The following is a 27,921-nucleotide window of genomic DNA, read 5'->3' as shown; positions in this document are numbered from 1 at the left end:
CCACCGACGAGATCTGGGTTTTTCTTTTTTCTGGGTTGCAGGAGGGAGAAGAGTGTGGGTGTGGGGAAATTGAGTGCGAGTGTGGGGCGAAGACAAATTGGATTTTTTTTTTTTTTGGGATTTGCAGGTGGGGGAAGAAGATGAAGATGGGGAGAGGAGAGAGGAGGGAGGAGGGGGGAGAGGAGGGACGAAATGAGGGGTTTTTTTCTGCCTTTTATTATTATTTTAATATTTAAAAAATATTAAATAATTATTTTTTAGTTTTTAATAATTTTTAATAGAAAGTCGGTTACGAATCAAGCAACGTCAGCACTTAACAGAAAAACTAACAGAAAAATTGACGGAGGTATAACATTGTCACAAATTCGTAAAATGCGATATGACATTGTCAATTTTAAAAGATGAGGTATGAAACTGTCGTGACCCCAATAGTTGAGGTAGTTTTTTGTACTTTACCCTTTTTTTTCTTAATTTTACTTTTATTTATTATTTTAATATTTATAAAATATTAAATATTTTTTTTAGTTTTTAATAATATTTTATTAATTTTTTAATAGAAAGTGGTCCCCGTCTATTGCCACGTCAGCATTTAACAGAAAAACTAACAAAAAAATTGACGGAGGTATGACATTGTCACAAATTCGTAAGATGCAGTATGACATTGTCAATTTTAAAAGATGAGGTATGAAACTGTCATGACCGCAATAGTTAAGGTAGTTTTTTGTTCTTTACCCTAAAAAAATTGATCCATTTGTTCAAAAACTCAACTCTAATCAATGTTTGAGATATAATTATATAGAATCTATCATGTCATTATTTGGCCAAGGAAGCTGCCCAAATGTAGTTCTTTTTTTATGTTATCTTCAACCGAGCCAGTCATAGGACTATAGGCCAAAAGATAACTATTTTTTACACAAAATTCATCTCCAATCAAGGTCTGGGCCAAAAAATCCAACCATATGACCAGGGGCTGGCAATCTTTAGCCAATCAGCAAGCCTCTTCAGTTGGGCCTAGCTAGATATTTTTTGTAAGACAAAATAAAAATAAAAAATAAAAAATCTAATTTTCATCCTATAAATACCTAAAACATTTCTACACTATTTCTCGCATCCTTTTCACCTTTCCATACTATCTTATTTCATTTTATTTCAATTCTTCACCTTCTATTGACATCAAACACTCTTTTTATGCACACTCCTCTCTTACCTCTTCCAATAAACTTTCTTTTATTTATTTTTTAATAATTTTCAAATGGTCACATCTTCAAGTGGCACTCAAAATATGTTCTAGGATTTATTCAGTTAGCGACAAATGACACTCAAAATATATTCGGAAACCTTATTTTAATATAGTAGTTTAATTCAATTAACCAATAAAATTGAAGAACAAACTTAAAAAAAAAAAAAAAAATTATTGAGGGGCTAAAAAATAGCCCCCTCTGGTTAGAGATGAGATATAAATATGGTCTGACAGTGTTCATTAAAAAATAATTTCTTGCAGGACTATTATCTGAACGAAGTTTAACATAGCCCATTCGATTAGAGATTGCCTTTGGCCCATTTTTAGGGGCCTAGCTCTTTATCTAGAACAATTGATTCAAATTTAATGGTAGTTTCATTAAATTAACCAATATCGTTGTACTCAAAATACAACGGCTAGATTTGAAAATACCTCTCCATTTCTTTTGATGTAAAATATATCGGTATACTAAAAAAACAAGATGGCAAGGAGAAAAACTTCAACAGAGTGCAAACAGCTATCATGATCCCCTTAAAACAAAAGGAGAAAAAGAACTTCCAACATTTAGCATGCTGCATGTAGCTACACACCTCAATAACGATGACGAAAATATTTCAATATACTTCTAACAAATAAAAAAATCTACCTTACAAAGATCAGGATTAGGCTCATTCCTCCAACCTCCTCGCATAAGCTTGGATCATCAACGTTAAATCCCTTCTCATGCACTGCATTGCCTGAATTGTACCCCTTTAAGGAACAGTGAAATCACAATTTCAATAAGAAGGACATTTTCTCATGTCATATATAAAATAATTATATCATATATATAATGTTGGTTGTAAGTGTAATTGTTGGAATTGTAGAGAGGTTAAGTGTAAAATTCAGTTTTATGGTAAGCCCTTGGATCACAATCCAAGTGTGCAGCTAAAATGTAATCTTAGGGTAGTGATGGTTTATACCACATGTCACTATCTCATAGGATAGTTGAAATTGATGGTTAGATTTACATGATGTAATTGTTAACAGAAATGCAGAAAACACAGAGATGCAGAATGAGCATGTATTGAAGAAGAAAAGAGAGAAGGGAATGAGAGAGAGAGAGAGAGAGAAAGTAATTGATTACAATGATACTGAATTGACCTTTACAACTATGAGAATACAGTGTATATAGCCATCATGACTAACTTGCAGCCTAAGCTATTTAACTAACTAATTTTGGTAACAACTCTAACAACCTTTGGATATTGTCAACATCCCCCCTCAATCTCAACTGGGATTGCCCAGTTTGAGATTGAAGCAAACCATCCACCAATCAACTTCTTACAATCACAGAAATCAAGAAACACAACCTTCTTCGACAATCGGCCTTCAATGAAGAAAGGGAACAAGAACTGCACTCCGGCAATCGGCCTTAATGGAGTTGCACAAAATAACAACAAACAAAACTTTTCAAGAACGTTACTCTGGCTCTCGGCCTTTAAAGAGTAACACACAATATCTGAGACAAAACTTTTCACCCCGGCTATTGGCCTTATGGAGGAAACAAAATGCATTCAACACACTCTTGGCAATCAGCCTTTTTCGAACAAACTGGCATACAAGAAACGCCATCGAAGAAGCAAATTTTCTCAGGGAAGAACTTTCTTGCACTATCTGCTTGGAGATTTGCTTTGAACCAATTACTACTCCTTGTGGGCACAGTTTCTGTAAGAAGAAGTGCTTGCGGTCCGCAGCTGATAAATGTGGGAAGAGGTGCCCCAAGAGCAGGCAGCTAATCAGCAATAGTAGATCCTGCACCGTCAACACGGTTCTTTGGAACACAATACAGCTTCTGTTTCCACAAGAAGTTGAAGTAAGGAAAGCTGTTGGAGCCTCAAACGGCAGAGAAGCTGATCGTCAAAGTCCTAGAAGGGCGGTATATAACGCAAGGAATGCTCAAAGTAGAAGGGCATCGGGGCATCAAGCACAACCAGCGGCAGATAAATGACCATGATGAGAAGACGGGTAATACTAAGCCAAGATGAAGAGGATGAATGATCAGAAAACCCCATCATAGAAGCTTCAACAAATCAGCTACCAGAAAACCCCAGCGAAGTAGGAAGAAATACTCAACAATCACAGCGGAAGAACAACCCCGAAGGAGCACAAGATACAATATCACAGAAAACCCAATTAACAGACAATCTTTTAGACAACAAAAAATCCCGGCAATTGGCCTTAGGGAAATACAATCAACAATTTCATAGCAACTGAGAAATGGCAATTGGCCTTCAAGATTCTCAAATATGGCATTCGGCCTTGAAGTCTTAACAAATCTGAAGTATATGTCTATCGGGGCCTTGACACTTCCAAAATTCCCAAGAAAATTCTCACTGAGACATTATCACAAACAGTTAATATGCTGGAAAGAAAACTAGTAATCTAAGACAAAACTTGAGAACATGAATCTTGAAACCCAGAACACAATTCTTACTCTCACTTTCTTCACCTCTCCATGATCTCAATCTTCGAATCCCCAAATCTCTAAAACCCTAAATCGATCATCAGCCCACAGACTCTGCGATTAGATCTTGCCAACAGAAAAATCAGAGAAGAAAGATAAAGATCACGGCTTTGCTGGTCCTCAAGTGCAATCCAGACGAATCCGACCCGATCATCAGAAAACGCACTCGAACATCCAAGCTGAAAACTCGTTCACCCACAGCAGAAGAGGATCACCAAAGATCAATCCATGGCTCTGATACCATGTTAACATAAATGCAGAAAACACAGAGATGCAGAAAGAGCATGTATTGAAGAAGAAAAGAGAGAAGGGAATGAGAGAGAGAGAAAGAGAAAGAGAAAGTAATTGATTACATTGATACTGAATTGATCTTTATAACTATGAGAATACAGTTTATATAGCCATCATGACTAACTTGCAGCCAAAGCTATTTAACTAACTAATTTTGGTAACAACTCTAACAACCTTTGGATATTGTCAACGGTAATGAGAGAATATTTCATTCTTTCTCGTCTTTCTAACGATATTCAAGTGCACAATGTGTGCGTGTGAAGGAATGAATGCAGAAGCACGTTTTCCATTTTCTTCTTCTCTCTGCAATTTCCTTTGAATTCCAGAATTCATAATCTCCAATTCTCCTTGATTGATTTCATATATAAGATAACAGTCTTATGAATGTTAACATAGCCTCAAAGCCAGGTTCGATCAATTTATTTTGGGCATTTGGATATGTGAAGGAACTACCAAGAAACTCGAAATTGTGCTTGAGTTGTCTGTGACCTGAGTCTAACATGGCAGAGTCTAGTAGTAGCGAGTTGAGAGCATTGATCTTCAATGGCGATAACTATGAGTTTTGGAGTATAAGGATGAAAACCATTTTCAAGTCTCATGGGTTGTGGGATCTTGTTGAAAAGGGGTTAGAGAGCTCAGATTCGAAGAAGGATGATGAATCTGATATGAAGAAGAAAGAAAAAGAAGAATCAAGAAGTGTTGGGAAGATGACTCTCGCAGAAAGACTTATGAAGGATGCCAAAGCTCTGGGTTTGATTCAGGGAGCCGTCGCAGAGAGACTTGTAAATGGCAAGCATGCCCCCACATCTTTTACAAAATTACAATATTTGCCCCTACGTTATTCTTTTTGACAATTATTATATCACATTAAATACCATATCTTTTTTAGTCATCTAACATATTCACACTAATTTATATAAGATTTTCTTCTTCTTTTTTTTTTTTTGTTAAAAACACTTTTACAAAAAAAAAAAAAAAAAAAAAAAAAAACCCAAACAATCAACAACTTTATTTTAAAGCTATTTATTCTCACACAACAACAGAAATAATTTTTTTTAAACGCACACCAATATCAAAGCGTGTTCTTAATGGATCCCACACATCTAAATAAAAGTTTTAAAGTTTCACAGAGCAGAAGGATACCAGACTGCTTTTGATAAAGGCGATAATGGAGGGGAGAATCAAATACAGAACCTCGAGCGCAGAAGGATACCAGACAGTTTAAGTTGATAGCCACCGCCATAACCAACTCAATGACAGAAAGACGAGAGGGAACACTACGAAGCAAGAAATGAAGTACCCTCGATCGTATAATGATAATCGTCGTTCACTTGTTTTGGTTTCTTGAACTATTTCTTCATGTGCACTAGAACTAGATTCAGGAATGCAGGTGCAGTCACCTTCTTCAAACGAGCCCAAAAACTTGGCCAGTTTTTGTGACAAGGATTGCTGGCTTTCATTTAATGACTCTTCATCTCCCTCGTAATCATCATCGTTTTCGTAGACAAAACGAACCCCCCACTTCTTCAGCTCGACGCCTTTCATCAATGGCGGATCTCTCCTCGACACATGTATCTTATAACCTTCTTTTAACTGAGAAACCAAGGGAAACCCAGTCTGGTATCGGCACAAGTGAAATTGGTCTTCATTTGTGTTTGGTACTCCCTGTAAGTTCAATGCTGAAGTGAAGGTAGGAAAATCCCCTACAAGAATCTTTGCTTGAATGTCCACTATTGCAGGGAGTTCTCTTATTTCATCTGGTATTTGCTGGTTGAGAGAGACTACAACGCCTATGATCACGCTTTTGAGAACGCAGTTTTTTCTCTCAGAGAATGTAACCACACCTTGAGAAAACCAGTCTGGTATCTTGCTTCCTGGCATGCTAAGATTGCGTATTTTCCTCAAGTAGCTCTGCAACAAAAATTTCCAAACCTATGACTGAGTTATAATTTCTATACGCGTGCATGCGTGTGTGTGTGTGTGTGAGAGAGAGAGAGAGAGAGAGAAAGAGGACCTTAGCAAGTCTTTTCTTAACAACTGATGAGCAAGCATTGCAACCACTCGCATACAACCTCACCAAGGAATTCAAGCATTCAAGGCCCGGAATATCGACAACTTTATCGCAACTTGTTAGGTTCAGCTCCACCAAGTTTTGCAGGTTTGAAATATCAGAGATACTTTCTAATGAGGTGCAGTTTGCAATATTCACTTCATCCAAACTCGAGGGAAGCGGAGGCAGAGACTTGAGCTTTTTACAATGAGACAACAAAAGCTTCTTAAGAACGGACAGTCCCCTGAGACTGGCTGGAAGGCTGCAAAAACTATTGCGGCTTAAGTTCAAGGTTTCGAGTGATGACAACCTCTCGAAATCATCAACTTTGCCAGATATATTACAAGCACGAGCATCCAGTTCATATAGCAAGGATAAATTTGAGAAAGAAGTTGGGAGTATAAAATTGATCTCTTCTGTGCGTTCCCTCTTTTGAAGCGTCTTTCCCATTTTTAAAACCATCAAACTAGAAAGCATTCCAAAGCTCTCAGGTAGTTCTGTCACCGCAGTATCCACCATATGCAATCTGTGCAAGGACTTGAGTTGTCCTATTGAAGCTGGAAGCTTGCGTAACTGTTTACATCCGTTCAAGTGGAACACAGTAAGATTTTCCAACATCCCTACTGATTCTGGCAACTCTGTGATAGTAGCATCGGTTATGACCATAGCAGTTAGTCCCCTCATGCTTCCGATTGACTGCGGTAATGATCTAAGAAATCCACATTTCCTCATCTCAAGCTTCTCAAGTGTTCTCAAGGCACCGATTTCATGCGGGAGATTTGTGATTAATGTCTCATTTATTTGTAGCACAACTAGAGAGTTTAAACCTCCAACTGAATCAGGCAATTCTCTCATAAACTCGCCGCGCCCCACCGACAACTCCCTCAAGTTTGACAATGAACCAATGGACGCAGGCAGTTCTTTGATAGGACTACCATAAGTAAGAAATTCCACTAACGAATTCAGGTGTCCAATGGAATCTGGAATGGTGGTCAGTGAATTACACCGGAGCAAACTTAGTCTCTCAAGGTTTGCCAAAGATCCAAACGAATCGGGTAGTTTTTCTAAAGCTGAATCATTAAGGGATATTTCTTTGAGAGAACACAACTTTCCTATCAACTCAGGTAGCCCTTTCAAAAATTTGCATCGGTTCAAGCTCAGCCTTTCGAGTTTCGTAAGCTTGAAGATAGATTCAGGAAGACTTTCTATCACTGTCTCGTCAAGGAGAAGTTCTTTCAATGATACCATACTGTCCATGTTGCTGGGCAGTTTTTTCAATTTTGAGCAACCGGTGAGGATTAGGTTCTCAAGTTTTCTCAGGCCAGATACATCACTGGGAAGTTCAATAAGGTTCGAACAACCTCTCAGGTTCAAGTGGACTAATGTATTCAAATTCCCAACCGAGTCATGAAGTTTATTGAGATTAACACATAGCTCAAGAACAATCTTTTCCAAGGCGCGGTTACCAGATAAATCAGGTATAGCAGTTAGATAAGAGCATTCGTGTAGAATCAAGAACATCAATTGCTCTGGCACCTGGAATACAATCAAAATCGCCCTTTGTATTACAGAGAAAACTAGCTTAGAAAATCATAAAAGTGTAAAGCATCCAAAGAGTAGGATAGAAAAGGATAAAGCAGATGATTGATCAAATCGTGAAGCATACCTTGTTACACCCGCGCCACAAACTTACAAGTTTGCTCTTTGAAAGATCAAGGACAGCAAGTCGCCGAGGGCAAAAATCCGAAGGAAGAAATTTCAAAGGACAACCTTTCCATTGTAACCACTTCAACTCAGCTGGAAGAAACTTGAACTTCCCTTCCAAATTCACAAAATTAATTTGGAGAAGTCTAAGATTGACCATTGCTCCAAGGGGTTTGGAGCAAATTACAACCTCTCTCTTTTTCTCTGCTTGATTTTGAAGATACGCTCTGTGCCTTTCCTTTAGGTATGTTACTGCAGAGCTAAAACTGGGGCTTTTTCGAAAGTTGTCCCACGAAACTCTGTCACCACTTGGATCCCGCACCATCCTTATCGATGATTCAAAGTCTAAGACTATCCCTTGTATACATCTTGTTCCCTGTTGTCAAGGTATCGAAAAATATATAAGAAACTGTGTGAAGAAATATCAAGCCAATTATCATCCAATCTAGAAATTGTCTCACATGAATATGTGAGCAATAAAAGTACCATAGTGGATTCTGTACCTTGTCATCCTTGAAGACATTCAAGATTTCATCACGATCCCAAAGTCTACTACGCATGCCAGGATCTACAACGCTTTCATGTCTAACGATTTGTCTTCCCATGTCTATAACTTGATCGTGCATCCACAGCATACCGTCTTCATAAACCTTCAGGAGAGATTTTGTGGTGAGGTCAGCAATTGCTATCTCACCATCAAAACCACAACCCTTCAGTATGTCAATGGCATCTTCTCTCTTCATATTCATTTTCACAAATAAACATGCAAAATCAAGGAAGATACACTTCTCTTGCTCGTCTAGAGCATCATAACTTATCTTTAACACATCCTGAAGATTGCCTGGACGAATATGTTTCAGTTTCTGCAGACTGTCTCTCCATTCCTCTATTCTCCTCCGATATAATAGGTAAGAGCCGAATACTTCAAGAGCCAACGGTAGCCCACCTGTGAGAGTCACAATCTGCTCGGACAGCGCCAGGAAATCACCAGGGGGCTTTTCTTTTCGCAGCGCATGGTAGCTAAACAGTTCAAGCGCCTGAGACGAATCCAACTCCCTGACCTCATACAACTTGTTCACAAGATGATCGGGCAAGGCACTTCTATCTCTTGTGGTAACAATGATTCTGCTTCCTTCATAAAACCAGTCTCTGTTGCCAACTAAAGCACTAAGTTGCTCTACATTATCAACATCATCCAAAACAATAAGAACTCGCTTCTCGTACACAGTCCCTTTCATTGCAGAAATACCAGCGTTAAGTTCATTTACCGGCATCTTCAGAGTAGAAAGACTACCGATAAGTCTGTTCTCGTGTCCTGCAGAAGTTTCTGTAACATTTGAGATGAAGCCGCGATACGCAAAGTCAGCAACAAGTCTGTTAAAAAGGGCCTTGGCAAGAGTCGTCTTGCCAACACCACCCATGCCATGAATTCCGAGCACTTGAACGCCATTGGATCGAACATCTAACAATCTCATCACATCTTCAACTCGAGAATCAAGTCCCACTGTGTAGGAAGCAAGACCTACCGGGGTTTTCCTTAATACATTCAAAACCTTTTTGACCAACCCCTGAACCACCTCTGCTTCCTTGCTGTCAAATTACTTGACCACAACTACATTAGTTTGCCTCTTGGGGTGATGAGCACAAAAGATAACTTTAGCTTCTACACCTCTAATCTTTTGGATTAAGATTTCAAAGACATGAAGCAAACTAACCAAGAGAGGAATCATGTGATCAATTGAAAAAAACTATGACCAACTTAATTTGATTAACATTTTGCTTCAATCATACAACAACAACAAAGCCTCATCCCACAGAATGGGGCTGCTATATGACTCCTAGAACGCGACTGCGCTCGGTTTTGTGCCATAATCTTAATCTTAGATATTTTGACTTAGTTTTTCAGCCCTAATTGCAGTGTGAAACTTTAAATTGCAACCTGAATGAAAAGGATAGTTAACTGGGAAGAACAAGATATTATATAAAACTGAGATTTGACAAATCCCCAAATCCAAATGCATGCTGCAGCCAAAACTCAAACCATATTATATATGAATATGAATAAACAAATAGTAAACTAGGCCGTAAGATTTACTCAGTTAATTCATACTTCCAATAGACTCCAAAAAACCTTAAACATTAAATAATCAAATTCCTAATCATTTCAATTTCTGCATGCTGCTGTTAGCTAGCTAGGGTTTTAACAGATCTTTAACTGATTGAGTGGGATTTTAACAGAAATTAGTTATGAATCAATTTTAGTACTATTACTGATTTAATTACTACCTGGAGGAGTTGCAAACGTAACCGGCTTTGCCACCGACTTTGGCCATGGCGCTCCTCCACCTCGAGACGACGGCGTTTCCGTACTGTAGTTCGTGAGCTGAAAAATGTTCGGAAAACGGGCCCCCCTGTCGTCGGACGTCGGAGGGATCCACTTGGTAGAACACAGGCAGAATCAGACACCTCCTGCTGCTCTCGCATATCTTAGCCAGCTCCTCCAAGCACCACCTCGAATCGGCGTATCTCCGCGACAAGACGACGATTGCGGCCGCCGAGTCGTCGATCGCTTCCAGCAGGCTCGGGGCGATGTCGTCCCCGCGGTCCAAACCGTCGTCGTCTAAGAAGACTCGGACGCCGCGGCTTTTGAGGGCCTCGTACAAGCTCTTCGTGATTGTTGAGCGCGTGTCTTCTCCTCTGAAACTCAGGAACACGTCCCAGCGTAGCCGGAAGCCACCCGCGGTTGACGAAACAGCGTCGCCGTCGTCGTCTTCTCCCGCCATTTGCCTCGTTTGCGCGTCTACGCGTTCGACATTATGGCCGTTCGTTTAGCTAAATGTGGGCACAGTTACTCTGAGCTTACGTATAAGTTGTAAAAACATATAATGGATCATTTCGTATTTTGAACACATAAAAATATTTCTCGTGTGAAGTAGCCTGCCTCAATGGTCCCTAGATGGACATTATTGATGCTATATATACTATGCACATGGAAAGGAAGACTCTTCAACCTTGTCCAAGTTACCCGTTACCAATGAATGAAGACTTGTTGACCATGAGCTAAATCACCGGTGGGTAATAGACTGGATGGAGAGTTGGTGACTTAGGCCACCTCCAATAGAGCTAAAAAATTGATCCATTTGTTCAAAAACTCAATTCTAATCAATGTTTGAGTTATAATTATATAAAGTCTATCAGGTTATTATTTGGTCAAAGAAACTGCCCAAATATAGTTCTTTTTTTATGTTATCTTTAACCGAGCTAGTCATAGGACTATAGGCCAAAAGATAATTATTTTTTACACAAAACCCATATGTAATCAAGGTCTGGGCCAAAAAATCCAACCATATGACCAGGGGTTGGCAATCTTTAGCCAACCAGCAAGCCTCTTCAGTTGGGCCTAGTTGGATTTTTTTTTTTAAGACAAAATAAAAATAAAAAATAAAAATCTAATTTTCGTCCTATAAATACCTAAAACATTTCTACATTATTTCTCGCATCCTTTTCACCATTCCATACTATCTTATCTCATTTTATTTCAATTTTTCACCTTCTATTGACATCAAACACTCTTTTTATGCACACTCCTCTCTTACCTCTTCCAATAAACTTTCTTTTATTTTATTTTTTTAATAATTTTCAAATGGTCACATCTTCAAGTGGCACTCAAAATATGTCGTAGGGTTTATTCAGTTAGCGACAAGTGGCACTCAAAATATGTTCGGAAACCTTATTTTAATATAGTAGTTTAATTCAATTAACCAATAAAATTGAAGAACAAACTTAAAAAAAAAAAAAAAATATTGAGGGGCTAAAAAATAGCCCCCTCTGGTTAGAGATGAGATATAAATATGGTCTGACAGTGTTCATTAAAAATTAATTTCTTGCAGGACTATTATCTGAACGGAGTTTAACATAGCCCATTCGATTAGAGATTGCCTTTGGCCCATTTTTAGGGGCCTAGCTCTTTATCTGGAATAATTGATTCAAATTCAACGGTAGTTTCATTAAAGTAACCAATATCATTGTACTCAAAATACAACGGCTAGATTTGAAAATACCTCTCCATTTCTTTTGGTATAAAATATATCATTATACTAAAAAAACAAGATGGCAAAGAGAAAAACTTCAACAGAGTGCAAACAGCTATCATGATCGCCTTAAAACAAAAGGAGAAAAAGAACTTCCAACATTTAGCATGCTGCATGTAGCTCCACACCTCAATAACGATGATGAAAATATTTCAATATACTTCTAACAAATAAAAAAATCTACCTTACAAAGATCAGGATTAGGCTCATTCCTCCAACCTCCTCGCATAAGCTTGGATCATCAACGTTAAATCCCTTCTCATGCGCTGCATTGCCTGAATTGTACCCCTTTAAGGAACAGTGAAATCACAATTTCATTAAGAAGGAAATTTTCTTATGTCATACATAAAATAATTATATCATATATATAATGTTGGTTGTAAGTGTAATTGTTGGAATTGTAGAGAGGTTAAGTGTAAAATTCAGTTTTATGGTAAGCTCTTGGATCACAATCCAAGTGTGCAGCTAAAATGTAATCTTAGGGTAAGTGATGATTTATGCCACATGTCACTATCTCATAGGATAGTTGAAATTGATGGTTAGATTTACATGATGTAATTGTTAACAGAAATGCAGAAAACACAGAGATGCAGAAAGAGCATGTATTGAAGAAGAAAAGAGAGAAGGGAATGAGAGAGAGAGAGAGAGAGAGAAAGTAATTGATTACAATGATACTGAATTGATCTTTACAACTATGAGAATACAATTTATATAGCCATCATGACTAACTTGCAACCTAAGCTATTTAACTAACTAATTTTGGTAACAACTCTAACAACCTTTGGATATTGTCAACATCCCCCCTCAATCTCAACTGGGATTGCCCAGTTTGAGATTGAAGCAGACCATTCAGCAATCAACTTCTTACAATCACAAAAATCAAGAAACACAACCTTCTTCGGCAATCGGCCTTCAATGAAGAAAGGGAACAAGAACTGCACTCCGGCAATCGGCCTTAATGGAGTTGCACATAATAACAACAAACAAAACTTTTCAAGAACGTTACTCCGGCTATCGGCCTTTAAAGAGTAACACACAATATCTGAGACAGAACTTTTCACTCCGGCTATCGGCCTTATGGAGGAAACAAAATGCATCGGCCTTTTTCGAACAAACTGGCATACAAGAAACACCATTGAAGAAGCAAATTTCTCAGGGAAGAACTTTCTTGCGCTATCTGCTTGGAGATTTTCTTTGAACCAAGTACTACTCCTTGTGGGCATAGTTTCTGTAAGAAGAAGTGCTTGTGGTCCGCCGCTGATAAATGTGGGAAGAGGTGCCCCAAGTGCAAGCAGCTAATCAGCAATAGTAGATCCTGCACCGTCAACATGGTTCTTTGGAACACAATAAAGCTTCTGTTTCCACTAGAAGTTGAAGCAAGGAAAGCTGTTGGAGCCTCAAATGGCAGAGAAACTGAACGTCAAAGTCCTGGAAGAGCGGTATATAACGCAAGGAATGCTCAAAGTAGAAGGGCATCGAGGCATCAAGCATAACCAGCGGCAGATAAATGACCATGAGGAGAAGTCGGGTAATACTAAGCCAAGATGAAGAGGATGGATGATCAGAAAACCCCATCATAGAAGCTTCAACAAATCAGCTACCAGAAAACCCAACGAAGTAGAAAGAAATCCTCAACACTCACAGCGGAAACAACCCTGAATGAGCACAAGATACAATATCACAGAAAACCCAATTAACAGACAATCTTTTAGACAACAAAAAATCCCGGCAATCGGCCTTAGGGAAATACAATCAACAATTTCATAGCAACTGAGAAAGGACAATTGACCTTAAAGATTCTCAAATATGGCATTCGGCCTTGAAGTCTTAACAAATCTGAAGTATACGTCTATCGGCCTTGACACTTCCAAAATTCCCAAGAAAATTCTCACTGAGACATTATCACAAATAGTTAATATGCTGGAAAGAAAACTAGTAATCTAAGACAAAACCTGAGAACATGAATCTTGAAACCCAGAACACAATTCTTACTCTCGCCTTCTTCACCTCTCCACGATCTCAATCTTCGAATCCCCAAATTTCTAAAACCCTAAATCGATCATCAGCCCACAGACTCTGCGATTAGATCTTGCCAACAAAAAAATCAAAGAAGAAAGATAAAGATCAAGGCTTTGCTGGTCTTCAAGTGCAATCCAGACGAATCTGACCCGATCATCAGAAAACGCACTCGAACATCCAAGCTTGTACGAAAATTCCTTCACCCACAGCAGAAGAGGATCACCAAAGATCAATCCATGGCTCTGATACCATGTTAACAGAAATGCAGAAAACACGGAGATGCAGAAAGAACATGTATTGAAGAAGAAAAGAGAGAAAGGAATGAGAGAGAGAGAGAAAAAGTAATTGATTACATTGATACTGAATTGATCTTTACAACTATGAGAATACAGTTTATATAGTCATCATGAGTAACTTGCAGCCTAAGCTATTTAACTAACTAATTTTGGTAACAACTCTAACAACCTTTGGATATTGTCAACAGTAATGAGAGAATATTCCATTCTTTCTCGTCTTTCTAACGATATTCAAGTGCACAGTGTGTGCGTGTGAAGGAATGAATGCAGAAGCACGTTTTCCATTTTCTTCTTCTCTCTTCAATTTCCTTTGAATTCCAGAATTAATAATCTCCAATTCTCATTGATTGATTTCATATATAAGACAATAGTCTTATGAATGTTAACATAGCCTCAGAGCCAGGTTCGGTCAATTGATACTGGGCGTTTGGATATGTGAAGGAACTACCAAAAAACTCAAAATTGAGCTTGAGTTGTCTGTGACCTAAGTCTAACATGGCAAGGTCTGGTAGTAGTGAGTTGAGAGCATTCATCTTCAATGGCGATAACTATGAGTTTTGGAGTACAAGGATGAAAACCATTTTCAAGTCTCATGGGTTGTGGTATCTTGTTGAAAAGGGGTTTTAGAGCTCAGATTCGAAGAAGGATGATGAATCTGATATGAAGAAGAAAGAAAAAGAAGAATCAAGCAGTGTTGGGAAGATGACTCTCGCAGAGAGACTTGTGAAGGATGCCAAAGTTGATTCAGGGAGCCGTCGCAGAGGGACTTGTAAATGGCAAGCATGCCCCCACATCTTTTACAAAATTACTATAATTGCCCCTACGTTTATTCTTTTTGACAATTATTATATCACATTAAATACCATATCTTTTTTAGTCATCTAACATATTCACACTAATTTATATAAGATTTTTTTTTTTTTTGTTAAAAACACTCTTACTAAAAAAAAAAAAAAACCCCAAACAATCAACAACTTTATTTTAAAGCTATTTATTCTCACACAACAACAGAATTAATTTTTTAAAAAAGCACACCAATATCAAAGCGTGTTCCTAATGGATCCCACACATCTAAATAAAAGTTTTAAAGTTTCACAGAGCAGAAGGATACCAGACTGCTTTTGATAAAGGCGATAATGGAGGGGAGAATCAAATACAGAACCTCGAGTGCAGAAGGATACCAGACAGTTTAAGTTGATAGCCACCGCCATAACCAACTCAATGACAGAAAGACGAGGGGGAGCACTACGAAGCAACAAATGAAGTACCCTCGATCATATAATGATAATCGTCGTTCACTTGTTTTGGTTTCTTGAACTATTTCTTCATGTGCACTAGAACTAGATTCAGGAGTGCAGGTGGAGTCACCTTCTTCAAACGAGCCGAAAAAGTTGGCCAGTTTTTGTGACAAGGATTGCTGGCTTTCATTTAATGACTCTTCATCTCCCTCGTAATCATCATCGTCTTCGTAGACAAAACGAACCCCCCACTTCTTCAGCTCGACGCCTTTCATCAATGGCGGATCCCTCCTCGACACATGTATCTTATAACCTTCTTTTAACTGAGAAACCAAGGGAACGCCAGTCGGGTATCGGCACAAGTGAAATTGGTCTTCATTTGTGTTTGGTACTCCCTGTAAGTTCAATGCTGAAGTGAAGGTAGGAAAATCCACTACAAGGATCTTTGCTTGAATGTCCACTATTGCAGGGAGTTCTTCTCTTATTTCATCTGGTATTTGTTGGTTGAGAGAGACTACAACGCCTATGATCACGCTTTTGAGAACGCAGTTTTTTCTCTCAGAGAATGTAACCACACCTTGAGAAAACCAGTCTGGTATCTTGCTTCCTGGCATGCTAAGATTGCGTATTTTCCTCAAGTAGCTCTGCAACAAAAATTTCCTGGCATGCTAAGATTGCGTATAATTTCTATACGCGTGCATGCGTGTGTGTGTGTGTGTGTGAGTGAGAGAGAGAGAGAGAGAGAGAGAGAGAGAGAGAGAGAGATTTAGAGAGAAAGAGGACCTTAGCAAGTCTTTTCTTAACAACTGATGAGCAAGCATTGCAACCACTCGCATACAACCTCACCAAGGAATTCAAGCATTCAAGGCCTGGAATATCGACAACTTTATCACAACTTGTTAGGTTCAGCTCCACCAAGTTTTGCAGGTTTGAAATATCAGAGATACTTTCTAATGAAGTGCAGTTTGCAATATTCACTTCATCCAAACTCGAGGGAAGCGGAGGCAGAGACTTGAGCTTTTTACAATGAGACAACAAAAGCTTCTTAAGAACGGACAGTCCCCTGAGACTGGCTGGAAGGCTGCAAAAACTATTGCGGCTTAAGTTCAAGGTTTCGAGTGATGACAACCTCTCGAAATCATCAACAATTTTGCCAGATATATTACAAGCATAAGCATCCAGATCATATAGCAAGGACAGATTTGAGAAAGAAGATGGGAGTATAAAATTGATCTCTTCTGTGTGTTCCCTGTTTTGATGCTTCTTTCTCATTTTTAAAACCATCAGACTAGAAAGCATTCCAAAGCTCTCAGGTAGTTCTGTTACCGCAGTATCCGCCATCTGCAATCTGTGCAAGGACATGAGTTGTCCTATTGAAGCTGGAAGTTTGCGTAACTGTTTACATCCGTTCAAGCGCAACACGGTAAGATTTTCCAACATCCCTACTGATTCTGGCAACTCTGTGATAGCAGCATCGGTTATGACTATAGCAGTTAGTCCCCTCATGCGTCCGATTGACTGCGGTAATGATCTAAGGAATCCACATTTCCTCATCTCAAGCTTCTCAAGTGTTCTCAAGGCAACGATTTCATGTGGGAGATTTGTGATTAATGTCTCATCTATTTGTAGCACAACTAGAGAACTTAAACCTCCAATTGAATCAGGCAATTCTCTCATAAACTTGCCATGCCCCACCGATAACTCCCTCAAGTTTGACAATGAACCAATGGACGCAGGCAGTTCTTTGATAGGACTACCATAAGTAAGAAATTCCACTAACGAATTCAAGTGTCCAATGGAATCTGGAATGGTGGTCAGTGAATTACACCAGAGCAAACTTAGTCTCTCAAGGTTTGCCAAAGATCCAAATGAATCGGGTAGCTTTTCTAAAGCTGAACCATTAAGGGATACTTCTTTGAGAGAACACAACTTTCCAATCAACTCAGGTAGCACTTTCAAAAATTTGCATCGGTTCAAGCTGAGCCTTTCGAGTTTCGTAAGCTTGAAGATAGATTCAGGAAGTCTTTCTATCACTGTCTCGTCAAGGAGAAGTTCTTTCAATGATACCATGCTGTCCATGTTGCTGGGCAGTGTTTTCAATTTTGAGCAACCGGTGAGGATTAGGTTCTCAAGTTTTCTCAGGCCAGATACATCACTGGGAAGTTCAATAAGGTTCGAACAACCTCTCAGGTTCAAGTGGACTAATGTATTCAAATTCCCAACCGAGTCATGAAGTTTATTGAGATTAACACATAGCTCAAGAACAATCTTTTCCAAGGCGCGGTTACCAGATAAATCAGGTATAGCAGTTAGATAAGAGCATTCGTGTAGAATCAAGAACATCAATTGCTCTGGCACCTGGAATACAATCAAAATCGCCCTTTGTATTAAAGAGAAAACTAGCTTAGAAAATCGTAAAAAGTGTAAAGCATCCAAAGAGTAGGATAGAAAAGGATAAAGCAGATGATTGATCAAATCGTGAAGCATACCTTGTTACGCCCGCGCCACAAACTTACAAGTTTGCTCCTTGAAAGATCAAGGACAGCAAGTCGCCGAGGGCAAAAATCCGAAGGAAGAAATTTCAAAGGACAACCTTTCCATTGTAACCACTTCAACTCAGCTGGAAGAAACTTGAACTTCCCTTCCAAATTCACAAAATTAATTTGGAGAAGTCTAAGATTGACCATTGCTCCAAGGGGTTTGGAGCAAATTACAACCTCTCTCTTTTTCTCAGATTGATTTTGAAGATATGCTTTGTGCCTTTCCTTTAGGTATGTTACCGCAGAGCTAAAACTGGGGCATTTTCGAAAGTTGTCCCACGAAACTCTGTCACCACTTGGATCCCGCACCATCCTTATCGATGATTCGAAGTCTAAGACTATCCCTTGTATACATCTTGTTCCCTGTTGTCAAGGTATCGAAAAATATATAAGAAACTGTGTGAAGAAATATCAAGCCAATTATCATCTAATCTAGAAATTGTCTCACATGAATATGTGAACAATAAAAGTACCATAGTGGATTCTGTACCTTATCATCCTTGAAGACATTCAAGATTTCATCACGATCCCAAAGTCTACTACGCATGCCAGGATCTACAACGCTTTCATGTCTAACGATTTGTCTTCCCATGTCTCTAACTTGATCGTGCATCCACAGCATACCGTCTTCATAAACCTTCATGAGAGATTTTGTGGTGAGGTCAGCAATTGCTATCTCACCATCAAAACCACAACCCTTCAGTATGTCAATTGCATCCCCTCTCTTCATATTCATTTTCACAAATAAACATGCAAAGTCAAGGAAGATGCACTTCTCTTGATCGTCTAGAGCATCATAACTTATCTTTAACACATCCTGAAGATTGCCGGGACGAATATGTTTCAGTTTCTGCAGACTGCCTCTCCATTCCTCTATTCTCCTCCGATCAAATAGGTAAGAGCCGAATACTTCAAGAGCCAACGGTAGCCCACCTGTGAGAGACACAATCTGCTCGGACAGGGCCAGGAAATCATCAGGGGGCTTTTCTTTTCGCAGCGCATGGTAGCTAAACAGTTCAAGCGCCTGAGACGAATCCAACTCCCTGACCTCATACAACTTGTTGACAAGATGATCGGGCAAGGCACTTCTATCTCTTGTGGTAACAATGATTCTGCTTTCTTCATAAAACCAGTCTCTGTTGCCAACTAAAGCATTTAGTTGCTCTACATTACCAACATCATCCAAAACAATAAGAACTCGCTTCTCGTACACAGTCGCTTTTATTGCAGAAATACCAGCGTTAAGTTCATTTACCGGCATCTTCACAGTAGAAAGACTACCGATAAGTCTGTTTTGAAGCGTTACTAACCCCTCGTGTCCTGCAGAAGTTTCTCTAACATTTGAGATGAAGCCGCGATACTCAAAGTCAGCAACAAGTCTGTTAAAAAGGGCCGTAGCAAGAGTCGTCTTGCCAACACCACCCATGCCATGAATTCCGAGCACTTGAACGCCATTGGATCGAACATCTAACAATCCCATCACATCTTTAACTCGAGAACCAAGTCCCACTGTGTAGGAAGCAAGACCTACCGGGGTTTTCCTTATTTCATTCAAAACCCTTTTGACCAACCCCTGAACCACCTCTGCTTCGTTGCTGTCAAATTACATGACCACAACTACATTAGTTTGCCTCTTGGGGTGATGAGCACAAAAGATAACTTTAGCTTCTACACCTCTAATCTTTTGGATTAAGATTTCAAAGATATGAAGCAAACCAACCGAGAGAGGAATCATGTGATCAATTGAAAAAAAACTATGACCAACTTAATTTGATTAACATTTTGCTTCAATCATACAACAACAACAAAGCCTCATCCCACATAATGGGACCTCTGTATGACTCCTAAAACGCCACTACGCTCGCTTTTGCGCCATAATCTTAATCTTAGATATTTTGACTTAGTTTTTCAGCCCTAATTGTAGTGTGAAACTTTAAATTGTAACCTGAACGAAAAGGATAGTTAACTGGGAAGAACAAGATATTATATAAACTGAGATTTGACAAATCCCCAAATCCAAATGCATGCTGCAGCCAAAACTCAAACCATATTATATATGAATATGAATAAACAAATAGTAAACTAGGCCGTAAGATTAACTCATTTAATTCATACTTCCAAAAGACTCCAAAAAACCTTAAACATTAAATAATCAAATTCCTAATCATTTCAATTTCTGCATGCTGCTGTTAGCTAGCTAGGGTTTTAACAGATCTTTAACTGCTTGAGTGGGATTTTAACAGAAATTATTTATGAATCAATTTTAGTACTATTACTGATTTAATTACAACCTGGAGGAGTTGCAAACGTAACCGGCTTTGCCACCGACTTTGGCCATGGCGCTCCTCCACCTCGAGACGACGGCGTTTCCATACTGCAGTTCGTGAGCTGAAAAATGTTCAGAAAACGGGCCCCTCTGTCGACGGACGTCGGAGGGATCCACTTGGTAGAACACAGGCAGAATCAGACACCTCCTGCTGCTCTCGCATATCTTAGCCAGCTCCTCCAAGCACCACCTCGAATCGGCGTATCTCCGCGACAAGATGACGATTGCGGCCGCTGAGTCGTCGATCGCTTCCAGCAGGCTCGGGGCGATGTCGTCCCCGCGCTCCAAACCGTCGTCGTCTAAGAAGACTCGGACGCCGTGGCTTTTGAGGGCCTCGTACAGGCTCTTCGTGATTGTTGCGCGGGTGTCTTCCCCTCTGAAACTCAGGAACACGTCCCAGCGTAGCCGGAAGCCACCCGGGTTTGACGAAACGGTGTCGCCGTCGTCGTCTTCTCCGGCCATTTACTTCGTTTGCGCAACTACGTGTTCGACATTGCGTCCGTTCGTCTAGTTAAGGGGGTGTGATCTAAGTCCTAACTAATTTTCTCACACACCTAAGTTCCTAACTACTTTTCCCACGCCCCTAAGTTCCTAACTACTTTTCTCACGTTCTTCTTATTTTTTTAATACTTAATTTAAGCTTCCATATATTCCCTTCCTACTTTTTAACTTTTGAAAGTTGTTTTTTATTTTTGATTTTTTCACTTAGGAAGAACCAACACTCAAAGATAAATATATTTAGATGTGTAAAGAACACATGAAGGTACATATGTTTTTGTTGATTTTTGAGTGTCTTTGAGTGTTGGTTATTCCTAAGTGAAAAAATCAAAAATAAAAAACAACTTTCAAAAGTCAAAAAGTAGGAAGGGTATATATGGAAGATTAAATTGTACGATACTAATTAAATATTAAAAAATTAGGAAGGGTGTGGCAAAAGTAGTTAGGGGTCTGTGAATATCACACCCATAGTTAAGAAGTGAGCACATATTCCCTGCCAAAAAAAAAACATTGAGTTCAACAAAATAAAAGGTATAGTGAATAGTACCATGATTGACTTTTTAGTGTAAAAATATGATTTTTCATTAAAATAAACAGAACATAGAGCTTTTCATTAAAATTCTCAAAAAAAGAGCAGATTAAAGGGATTTATTAATCAAAGCGTCTTTTTAAGCCTCGATTGGGAAGAAAAATAGTTTATTAACAAATCTGGAACATCAAATGCGTTCGGTAAAACGAAAAAAATGTGTTCTACCATGCTTCTAAAAAAAGTTTTTTTTTTTCAAAGCATAGTGATGGTGCCCGTTTAATGAAATTTTCAAATGTCAAGTATACCCTCACATATTTTATAAAATTACAATATTTGTCCTTACATTATTCTCTTTGACAATTATTATATCACATTAAATATCATATCTTCTTTTAATCATCTAACACATTCACAGACTCAAGACACTTTTGTTTTTTTGTTAAAAGCACTATCACAAATAAAAAGTTTACCAAACACTCAAAAACTTTATTTTACACTTATTTATTCTTATAGCACAACAGAAGCAGTTTTTGCCTCTTTTTAAAAAAACATCGTAATACCAAACAAGCCCGTAATGGATCCCATACATCTAAATAAAACTTTTAAGTTTCACACAGCAGAAGGATACCGGACTGCTTAAGTTGATAGCCACAACCACAACCAACTAGATGACAGAAAGACGAGAGAGCACTACGAAGCAAGAAATAAAGTACCCTCGATCATATTATGACAATCTTTGTTCACTTCCTCGGTTCTCCTTCTTCAACACCAGAACTAGATTCAGGAGTTCAGTCACCTTCTTCAAACGAGTCGAAAAACTTGGCCAGTTTTTCTGACAAGGATTGCTGGCTTTCATTTAATGACTCCTCATCTCCTTCATACTCATCATCACCTTCGTAGACAAAACGAATCCCCCACTTCTTCAGCTCGATGCCTGTCATCCATGGCGGATCTCTCCTCGTTACATGTATCTTATAACCTTCTTTTAACTGAGAAACCATGGGATGCCACGTCGGGTATTGGCACAAGTGAAATTGGTCTTCATTTGTGTTGGGTACTCCCTGTAAGTTCAATGCTGAAGTGAAGGTAGGAAAATCCACAACGAGGATCTTTGCTTGAATGTCCCCTATTGCAGCGTGTTCTTCCCTTGTTTCATCTGGTATTTGCTGGTTGAGAGAGACTACAACGCCTATGATCACGCTTTTGAGAACGCAGTTTTTTCTCTCAGAGAATGTAACCACACGTTGAGAAAACCAGTCTGGTATCTTGCTTCCTGGCATGCTAAGATTGCGTATTTTCCTCAAGTAGCTCTGCAACAAAAATTTCCAAACCTATGACTGAGTTACCATTTCTATATGCGTGCATGCGTGTGTATTTGTGTGTGTGTGTGTGTGTGTGAGAGAGAGAGAGAGAGAGAGGACCTTAGCAAGTCTTTTCTTAACAACCGATGAGCAAGCATTGCAACCACTCGCATACAACCTCACCAAGGAATTCAAGCATTCAAGGCCTGGAATATCGGCAACTTTATCACAACTTGTAAGGTTCAGCTCCACCAAGTTTTGTAGGTTTGAAATATCAGAGATACTTTCTAATGAGGTGCAGTTTGCAATATTCACTTCATCCAAACTCGAGGGAAGCGGATGCAGAGACTTGAGCTTTTTACAATGAGGCAACAAAAGCTTCTTAAGAACGGACAGTCCCCTGAGACTGGCTGGAAGGCTGGAAAAACTATTGCGGCTTAAGTTCAAGGTTTCGAGTGATGACAACCTCTCGAAATCATCAACTTTGCCAGATATGTTACAAGCACGAGCATCCAGATCATATAGCAAGGATAAATTTGAGAATGAATTTGGGAGTATAAAATTGATCTCTTCTGTGTGTTCCCTCTTTTGAAGCGTCTTTCCCATTTTTAAAACCATCAAACTAGAAAGCATTCCAAAGCTCTCAGGTAGTTCTGTCACCGCAGTATCCACCATATGCAATCTGTGCAAGGACTTGAGTTGTCCTATTGAAGCTGGGAGCTTGCCTAACTGTTTACATCCGTTCAAGCGCAACACGGTAAGATTTTCCAACATCCCTACTGATTCTGGCAACTCTGTGATAGTAGCATCGGTTATGACTATAGCAGTTAGTCCCCTCATGCTTCCGATTGACTGCGGTAATGATCTAAGAAATCCACATTTCCTCATCTCAAGCTTCTCAAGTGTTTTCAAGGCACCGATCTCATGTGGGAGAATTGTGATTAATGTCTCATTTATTTGTAGCACAACTAGAGAATTTAAACCTCCAACTGAATCAGGCAATTCTCTCATAAACTCGCCGCGCCCCACCGATAACTCCCTCAAGTTTGACAATGAACCAATGGACGCAGGCAGTTCTTTGATAGGACTACCATAAGTAAGAAATTCCACTAACGAATTCAGGTGTCCAATGGAATCTGGAATGATGGTCAGTGAATTACACCAGAGCAAACTTAGTCTCTCAAGGTTTGCCAAAGATCCAAATGAATCGGGTAGTTTTTCTAAAGCTGAATCATTAAGGGATATTTCTTTGAGAGAACACAACTTTCCTATCAACTCAGGTAGCCCTTTCAAAAATTTGCATCGGTTCAAGCTCAGCCTTTCGAGTTTCGTAAGCTTGAAGATAGATTCAGGAAGACTTTCTATCACTGTCTCGTCAAGGAGAAGTTCTTTCAATGATACCATGCTGTCCATGTTGCTGGGCAGTTTTTTCAATTTTGAGCAACCGGTGAGGATTAGGTTCTCAAGTTTTCTCAGGCCAGATACATCACTGGGAAGTTCAATAAGGTTCGAACAACCTCTCAGGTTCAAGTGGACTAATGTATTCAAATTCCCAACCGAGTCATGAAGTTTATTGAGATTAACACATAGCTCAAGAACAATCTTTTCCAAGGCGCGGTTATCTAACATGCAGTTAGATAAGAGCATTCGTGTAGAATCAAGAACATCAATTGCTCTGGCACCTGGAATACAATCAAAATCGCCCTTTGTATTAAAGAGAAAACTAGCTTAGAAAATCGTAGAAAGTGTAAAGCATCCAAAGAGTAGGATAGAAAAGGATAAAGCAGATGATTGATCAAATCGTGAAGCATACCTTGTTACGCCCGCGCCACAAACTTACAAGTTTGCTCTTTGAAAGATCAAGGACAGCAAGTTGCCGAGGGGAAAAATCCGAAGGAAGAAATTTCAAAGGACAACCTTTCCATTGTAACCACTTCAACTCTGCTGGAAGAAACTTGAACTTCCCTTCCAAATTCACAAAATTAATTTGGAGAAGTCTAAGATTGACCATTGCTCCAAGGGGTTTGGAGCAAATTACAACCTCTCTCTTTTTCTCTGCTTGATTTTGAAGATATGCTTTGTGCCTTTCCTTTAGGTATGTTACTGCAGAGCTAAAACTGGGGCATTTTCGAAAGTTGTCCCACGAAACTCTGTCACCACTTGGATCCCGCACCATCCTTATCGATGATTCGAAGTCTAAGACTATCCCTTGTATACATCTTGTTCCCTGTTGTCAAGGTATCGAAACATATATAAGAAACTGTGTGAAGAAATATCAAGCCAATTATCATCTAATCTAGAAACTGTCTCACATGAATATGCGAACAATAAAAGTACCATAGTGGATTCTGTACCTTATCATCCTTGAAGACGTTCAAGATTTCATCACGATCCCAAAGTCTACTACGCATGCCAGGATCTTCAACGTTTTCATGTCTAACGATTTGTCTTCCCATGTCTCTAACTTGATCGTGCATCCACAGCATACCGTCTTCATAAACCTTCATGAGAGATTTTGCGGTGAGGTCAGCAATTGCTATCTCACCATCAAAACCACAACCCTTCAGTATGTCAATGGCATCTTCTCTCTTCATATTCATTTTCACAAATAAACATGCAAAGTCAAGGAAGATACACTTCTCTTGCTCGTCTAGAGCATCATAACTTATCTTTAACACATCTTGAAGATCGCCGGGACGAATATGTTTCAGTTTCTGCAGACTGTCTCTCCATTCCTCTATTCTCCTCCGATAAAATATGTAAGAGCCAAATACTTCAAGAGCCAACGGTAGCCCACCTGTGAGAGACACAATCTGCTTGGACAGGGCCAGGAAATCATCAGGGGGCTTTTCTTTTCGCAGCGCATGGTAGCTAAACAGTTCAAGCGCCTGGGACGAATCCAACTCCCTGACCTCATACAACTTGTTCACAAGACGATCGGGCAAGGCACTTCTATCTCTTGTGGTAACAATGATTCTGCTTCCTTCATAAAACCAGTCTCTGTTGCCAACTAAAGCACTTAGTTGCTCTACATTATCAACATCATCCAAAACAATAAGAACTCGCTTCTCGTACACAGTCGCTTTTATTGCAGAAATACCAACGTTAAGTTCATTTACCGGCATCTTCAGAGTAGAAAGACTACCGATAAGTCTGTTTTGAAGCGTTACTAACCCCTCGTGTCCTGCAGAAGTTTCTCTAACATTTGAGATGAAGCCGCGATGCTCGAAGTAAGCAACAAGTCTGTTAAAAAGGGCCTTGGCAAGAGTCGTCTTGCCAACACCACCCATGCCATGAATTCCGAGCACTCGAACGCCATTGGATCGAACATCCAACAACCTCATCGCATCTTCAACTCGAGAATCAAGTCCCACTGTGTAGGAAGCAAGACCTACCGGGGTTTTCCTTATTTCATTCAAAACCCTTTTGACCAACCCCTGAACCACCTCTGCTTCCTTGCTGTCAAATTACATGACCACAACTACATTAGTTTGCCTCTTGGGGTGATGAGCACAAAAGATAACTTTAGCTTTTACACCTCTAATCTTTTGGATTAAGATTTCAAAGACATGAAGCAAACTAACCAAGAGAGGAATCACGTGATCAATTGAAGAAAAACTATGACCAACTTAATTTGATTAACATTTTGCTTCAATCATACAACAACAACAAAGCTTTATCCTACGGAATGGGGCTACTGTATGACTCCCAGAATGCTACTGCGCTCGGTTTTGCGCCATAATCTTAATCTTAGATATTTTGACTTAGTTTTTCAGCCCTAATTGCAGTGTGAAACTTTAAATTGTAACCTGAATGAGAAGGATAGTTAATTGGGAAGAAGATATTATATAAAACTGAGATTTGACAAATCCCCAGATCCAAATGCATGCAGCAGCCAAAACTCAAACCATATTATATATGAATATGAATAAACAAATAGTAAACTAGGCCGTAAGATTTACTCAGTTAACTCATACTTCCAATAGACTCCAAAAAACCTTAAACATTAAATAATCAAATTCCTAATCATTTCAATTTCTGCATGCTGCTGTTAGCTAGCTAGGGTTTTAACAGATCTTTAACTGCTTGAGTGGGGTTTTAACAGAAATTAGTTATGAATCAATTTTAGTACTATTACTGATTTAATTACTACCTGGAGGAGTTGCAAACGTAACCGGCTTTGCCACCGACTTTGGCCATGGCGCTCCTCCACCTCGAGACGACGGCGTTTCCATACTGCAGTTCGTGAGCTGAAAAATGTTCAGAAAACGGGCCCCTCTGTCGACGGACGTCGGAGGGATCCACTTGGTAGAACACAGGCAGAATCAGACACCTCCTGCTGCTCTCGCATATCTTAGCCAGCTCCTCCAAGCACCACCTCGAATCGGCGTATCTCCGCGACAAGACGACGATTGCGGCCGCCGAGTCGTCGATCGCTTCCAGCAGGGTCGGGGCGATGTCGTCCCCGCGGTCCAAACCGTCGTCGTCTAAGAAGACTCGGACGCCACGGCTTTTGAGGGCCTCGTACAAGCTCTTCGTGATTGTTGAGCGCGTGTCTTCTCCTCTGAAACTCAGGAACACGTCCCAGCGTAGCCGGAAGCCACCCGGGGTTGACGAAATGGCGTCGCCGTCGTCGTCTTCTCCCGCCATTTGCCTCCTTTGCACGTCTACGCGTTCGACATTATGGGCGTTCGTATGGTTAAGCGGGTGTGATATTCACACACCCTAAGTTCCTGATACTTTGCCCACCACCCTAAGTTCCTAACCATTTTTCCCTAAGTTGCTGATACTTTGCCCACCACCCTAAGTTCCTAACTATTTTTCCCGCGCCCTTTCTTATTTTTTAATACTTAATTGGTATCCTACGATTTAATCTTCCATATATATCATTCCTACTTTTTAACTTATGAGAGTTGTTTTTTATTTTTTATTTATTCACTTAGTAAGAACCAACACTCAAAGATAAATATATTTAGTTTGACTTATGAAAGTTGTTTTTTATTTTTGATTTTTTCACTTAGTAAGAACCAACACTCAAAGATAAATATATTTAGATGTGTAAAGAACACATGAAGGTAGATATATTTTTGTTGATTTTTTGAGTGTCTTTGAGTGTTGGTTATTCCTAAGTGAAAAAATCAAAAATAATAAAGGGGTTTTTTGATATGGGTTCAAAATAACTAAAATTGAACCTATTTCAAAAGTCAAAAGTCACTAAAAATTGGTCATATTTCAAAATGTGACCTATAAAATTGAACCTATTTCAAATTTTCCTAATAAAAAACAACTTTC

At 39.3% G+C, this 27,921-nt stretch overlaps 3 protein-coding genes across 5 annotated transcripts; all 3 read right to left on the bottom strand.

Moving 5' to 3' along the window:
• Window positions 1–1,657: 1,657 nt before the first annotated feature.
• LOC103942656 (disease resistance protein RPV1-like) lies at window positions 1,658–10,650 on the bottom strand. 2 transcript variants are annotated; one of them, XR_007258560.1, is made up of 6 exons: window positions 10,078–10,650; window positions 8,295–9,381; window positions 7,754–8,167; window positions 6,052–7,623; window positions 5,181–5,948; window positions 1,658–1,990 (listed from the first exon to the last, which is right to left on the bottom strand). XR_007258560.1 is itself a non-coding variant. In XM_048584649.1 (5 exons), exons 1-5 carry the CDS (start codon window positions 10,572–10,574, stop codon window positions 5,259–5,261), a joined length of 4,260 nt encoding a protein of 1,419 aa, XP_048440606.1. In that variant the 5' UTR covers window positions 10,575–10,650; the 3' UTR covers window positions 5,024–5,258. The 2 variants fall into 2 exon arrangements, 1 of the variants encoding a protein (XP_048440606.1); XM_048584649.1 differs by lacking the exon at window positions 1,658–1,990 and having other exon boundaries at window positions 5,024–5,948.
• A 1,315-nt stretch (window positions 10,651–11,965) lies between these two features.
• Window positions 11,966–20,876, bottom strand: LOC103942655 (disease resistance protein RPV1-like). 2 transcript variants are annotated; one of them, XR_007258559.1, is made up of 6 exons: window positions 20,267–20,876; window positions 18,466–19,570; window positions 17,925–18,338; window positions 16,219–17,793; window positions 15,309–16,079; window positions 11,966–12,170 (listed from the first exon to the last, which is right to left on the bottom strand). XR_007258559.1 is itself a non-coding variant. In XM_009352842.3 (5 exons), exons 1-5 carry the CDS (start codon window positions 20,761–20,763, stop codon window positions 15,387–15,389), a joined length of 4,284 nt encoding a protein of 1,427 aa, XP_009351117.2. In that variant the 5' UTR covers window positions 20,764–20,876; the 3' UTR covers window positions 15,222–15,386. The 2 variants fall into 2 exon arrangements, 1 of the variants encoding a protein (XP_009351117.2); XM_009352842.3 differs by lacking the exon at window positions 11,966–12,170 and having other exon boundaries at window positions 15,222–16,079.
• A 917-nt stretch (window positions 20,877–21,793) lies between these two features.
• On the bottom strand, window positions 21,794–27,311 carry LOC103942657 (disease resistance protein RPV1). Its single transcript, XM_048584651.1, is given in 6 exon segments — window positions 21,794–22,638; window positions 22,750–24,272; window positions 24,275–24,311; window positions 24,443–24,856; window positions 24,984–26,088; window positions 26,783–27,311. Coding segments are annotated over 6 exon segments (4,098 nt in total). The 5' UTR covers window positions 27,280–27,311; the 3' UTR covers window positions 21,794–22,116.
• Between the last annotated feature and the right edge of the window lie 610 nt (window positions 27,312–27,921).

This window comes from the organism of the source record quoted next, unplaced genomic scaffold, assembly GCF_019419815.1.
Source record: "Pyrus x bretschneideri cultivar Hongxiangsu unplaced genomic scaffold, Pyrus_bretschneideri_v1 Contig22, whole genome shotgun sequence".
In the NCBI taxonomy this organism is placed as follows: domain Eukaryota; kingdom Viridiplantae; phylum Streptophyta; class Magnoliopsida; order Rosales; family Rosaceae; genus Pyrus; species Pyrus x bretschneideri.
Note: the sequence above shows the minus strand (reverse complement) of the source record. Positions and strands in the feature narration are given on the sequence as shown.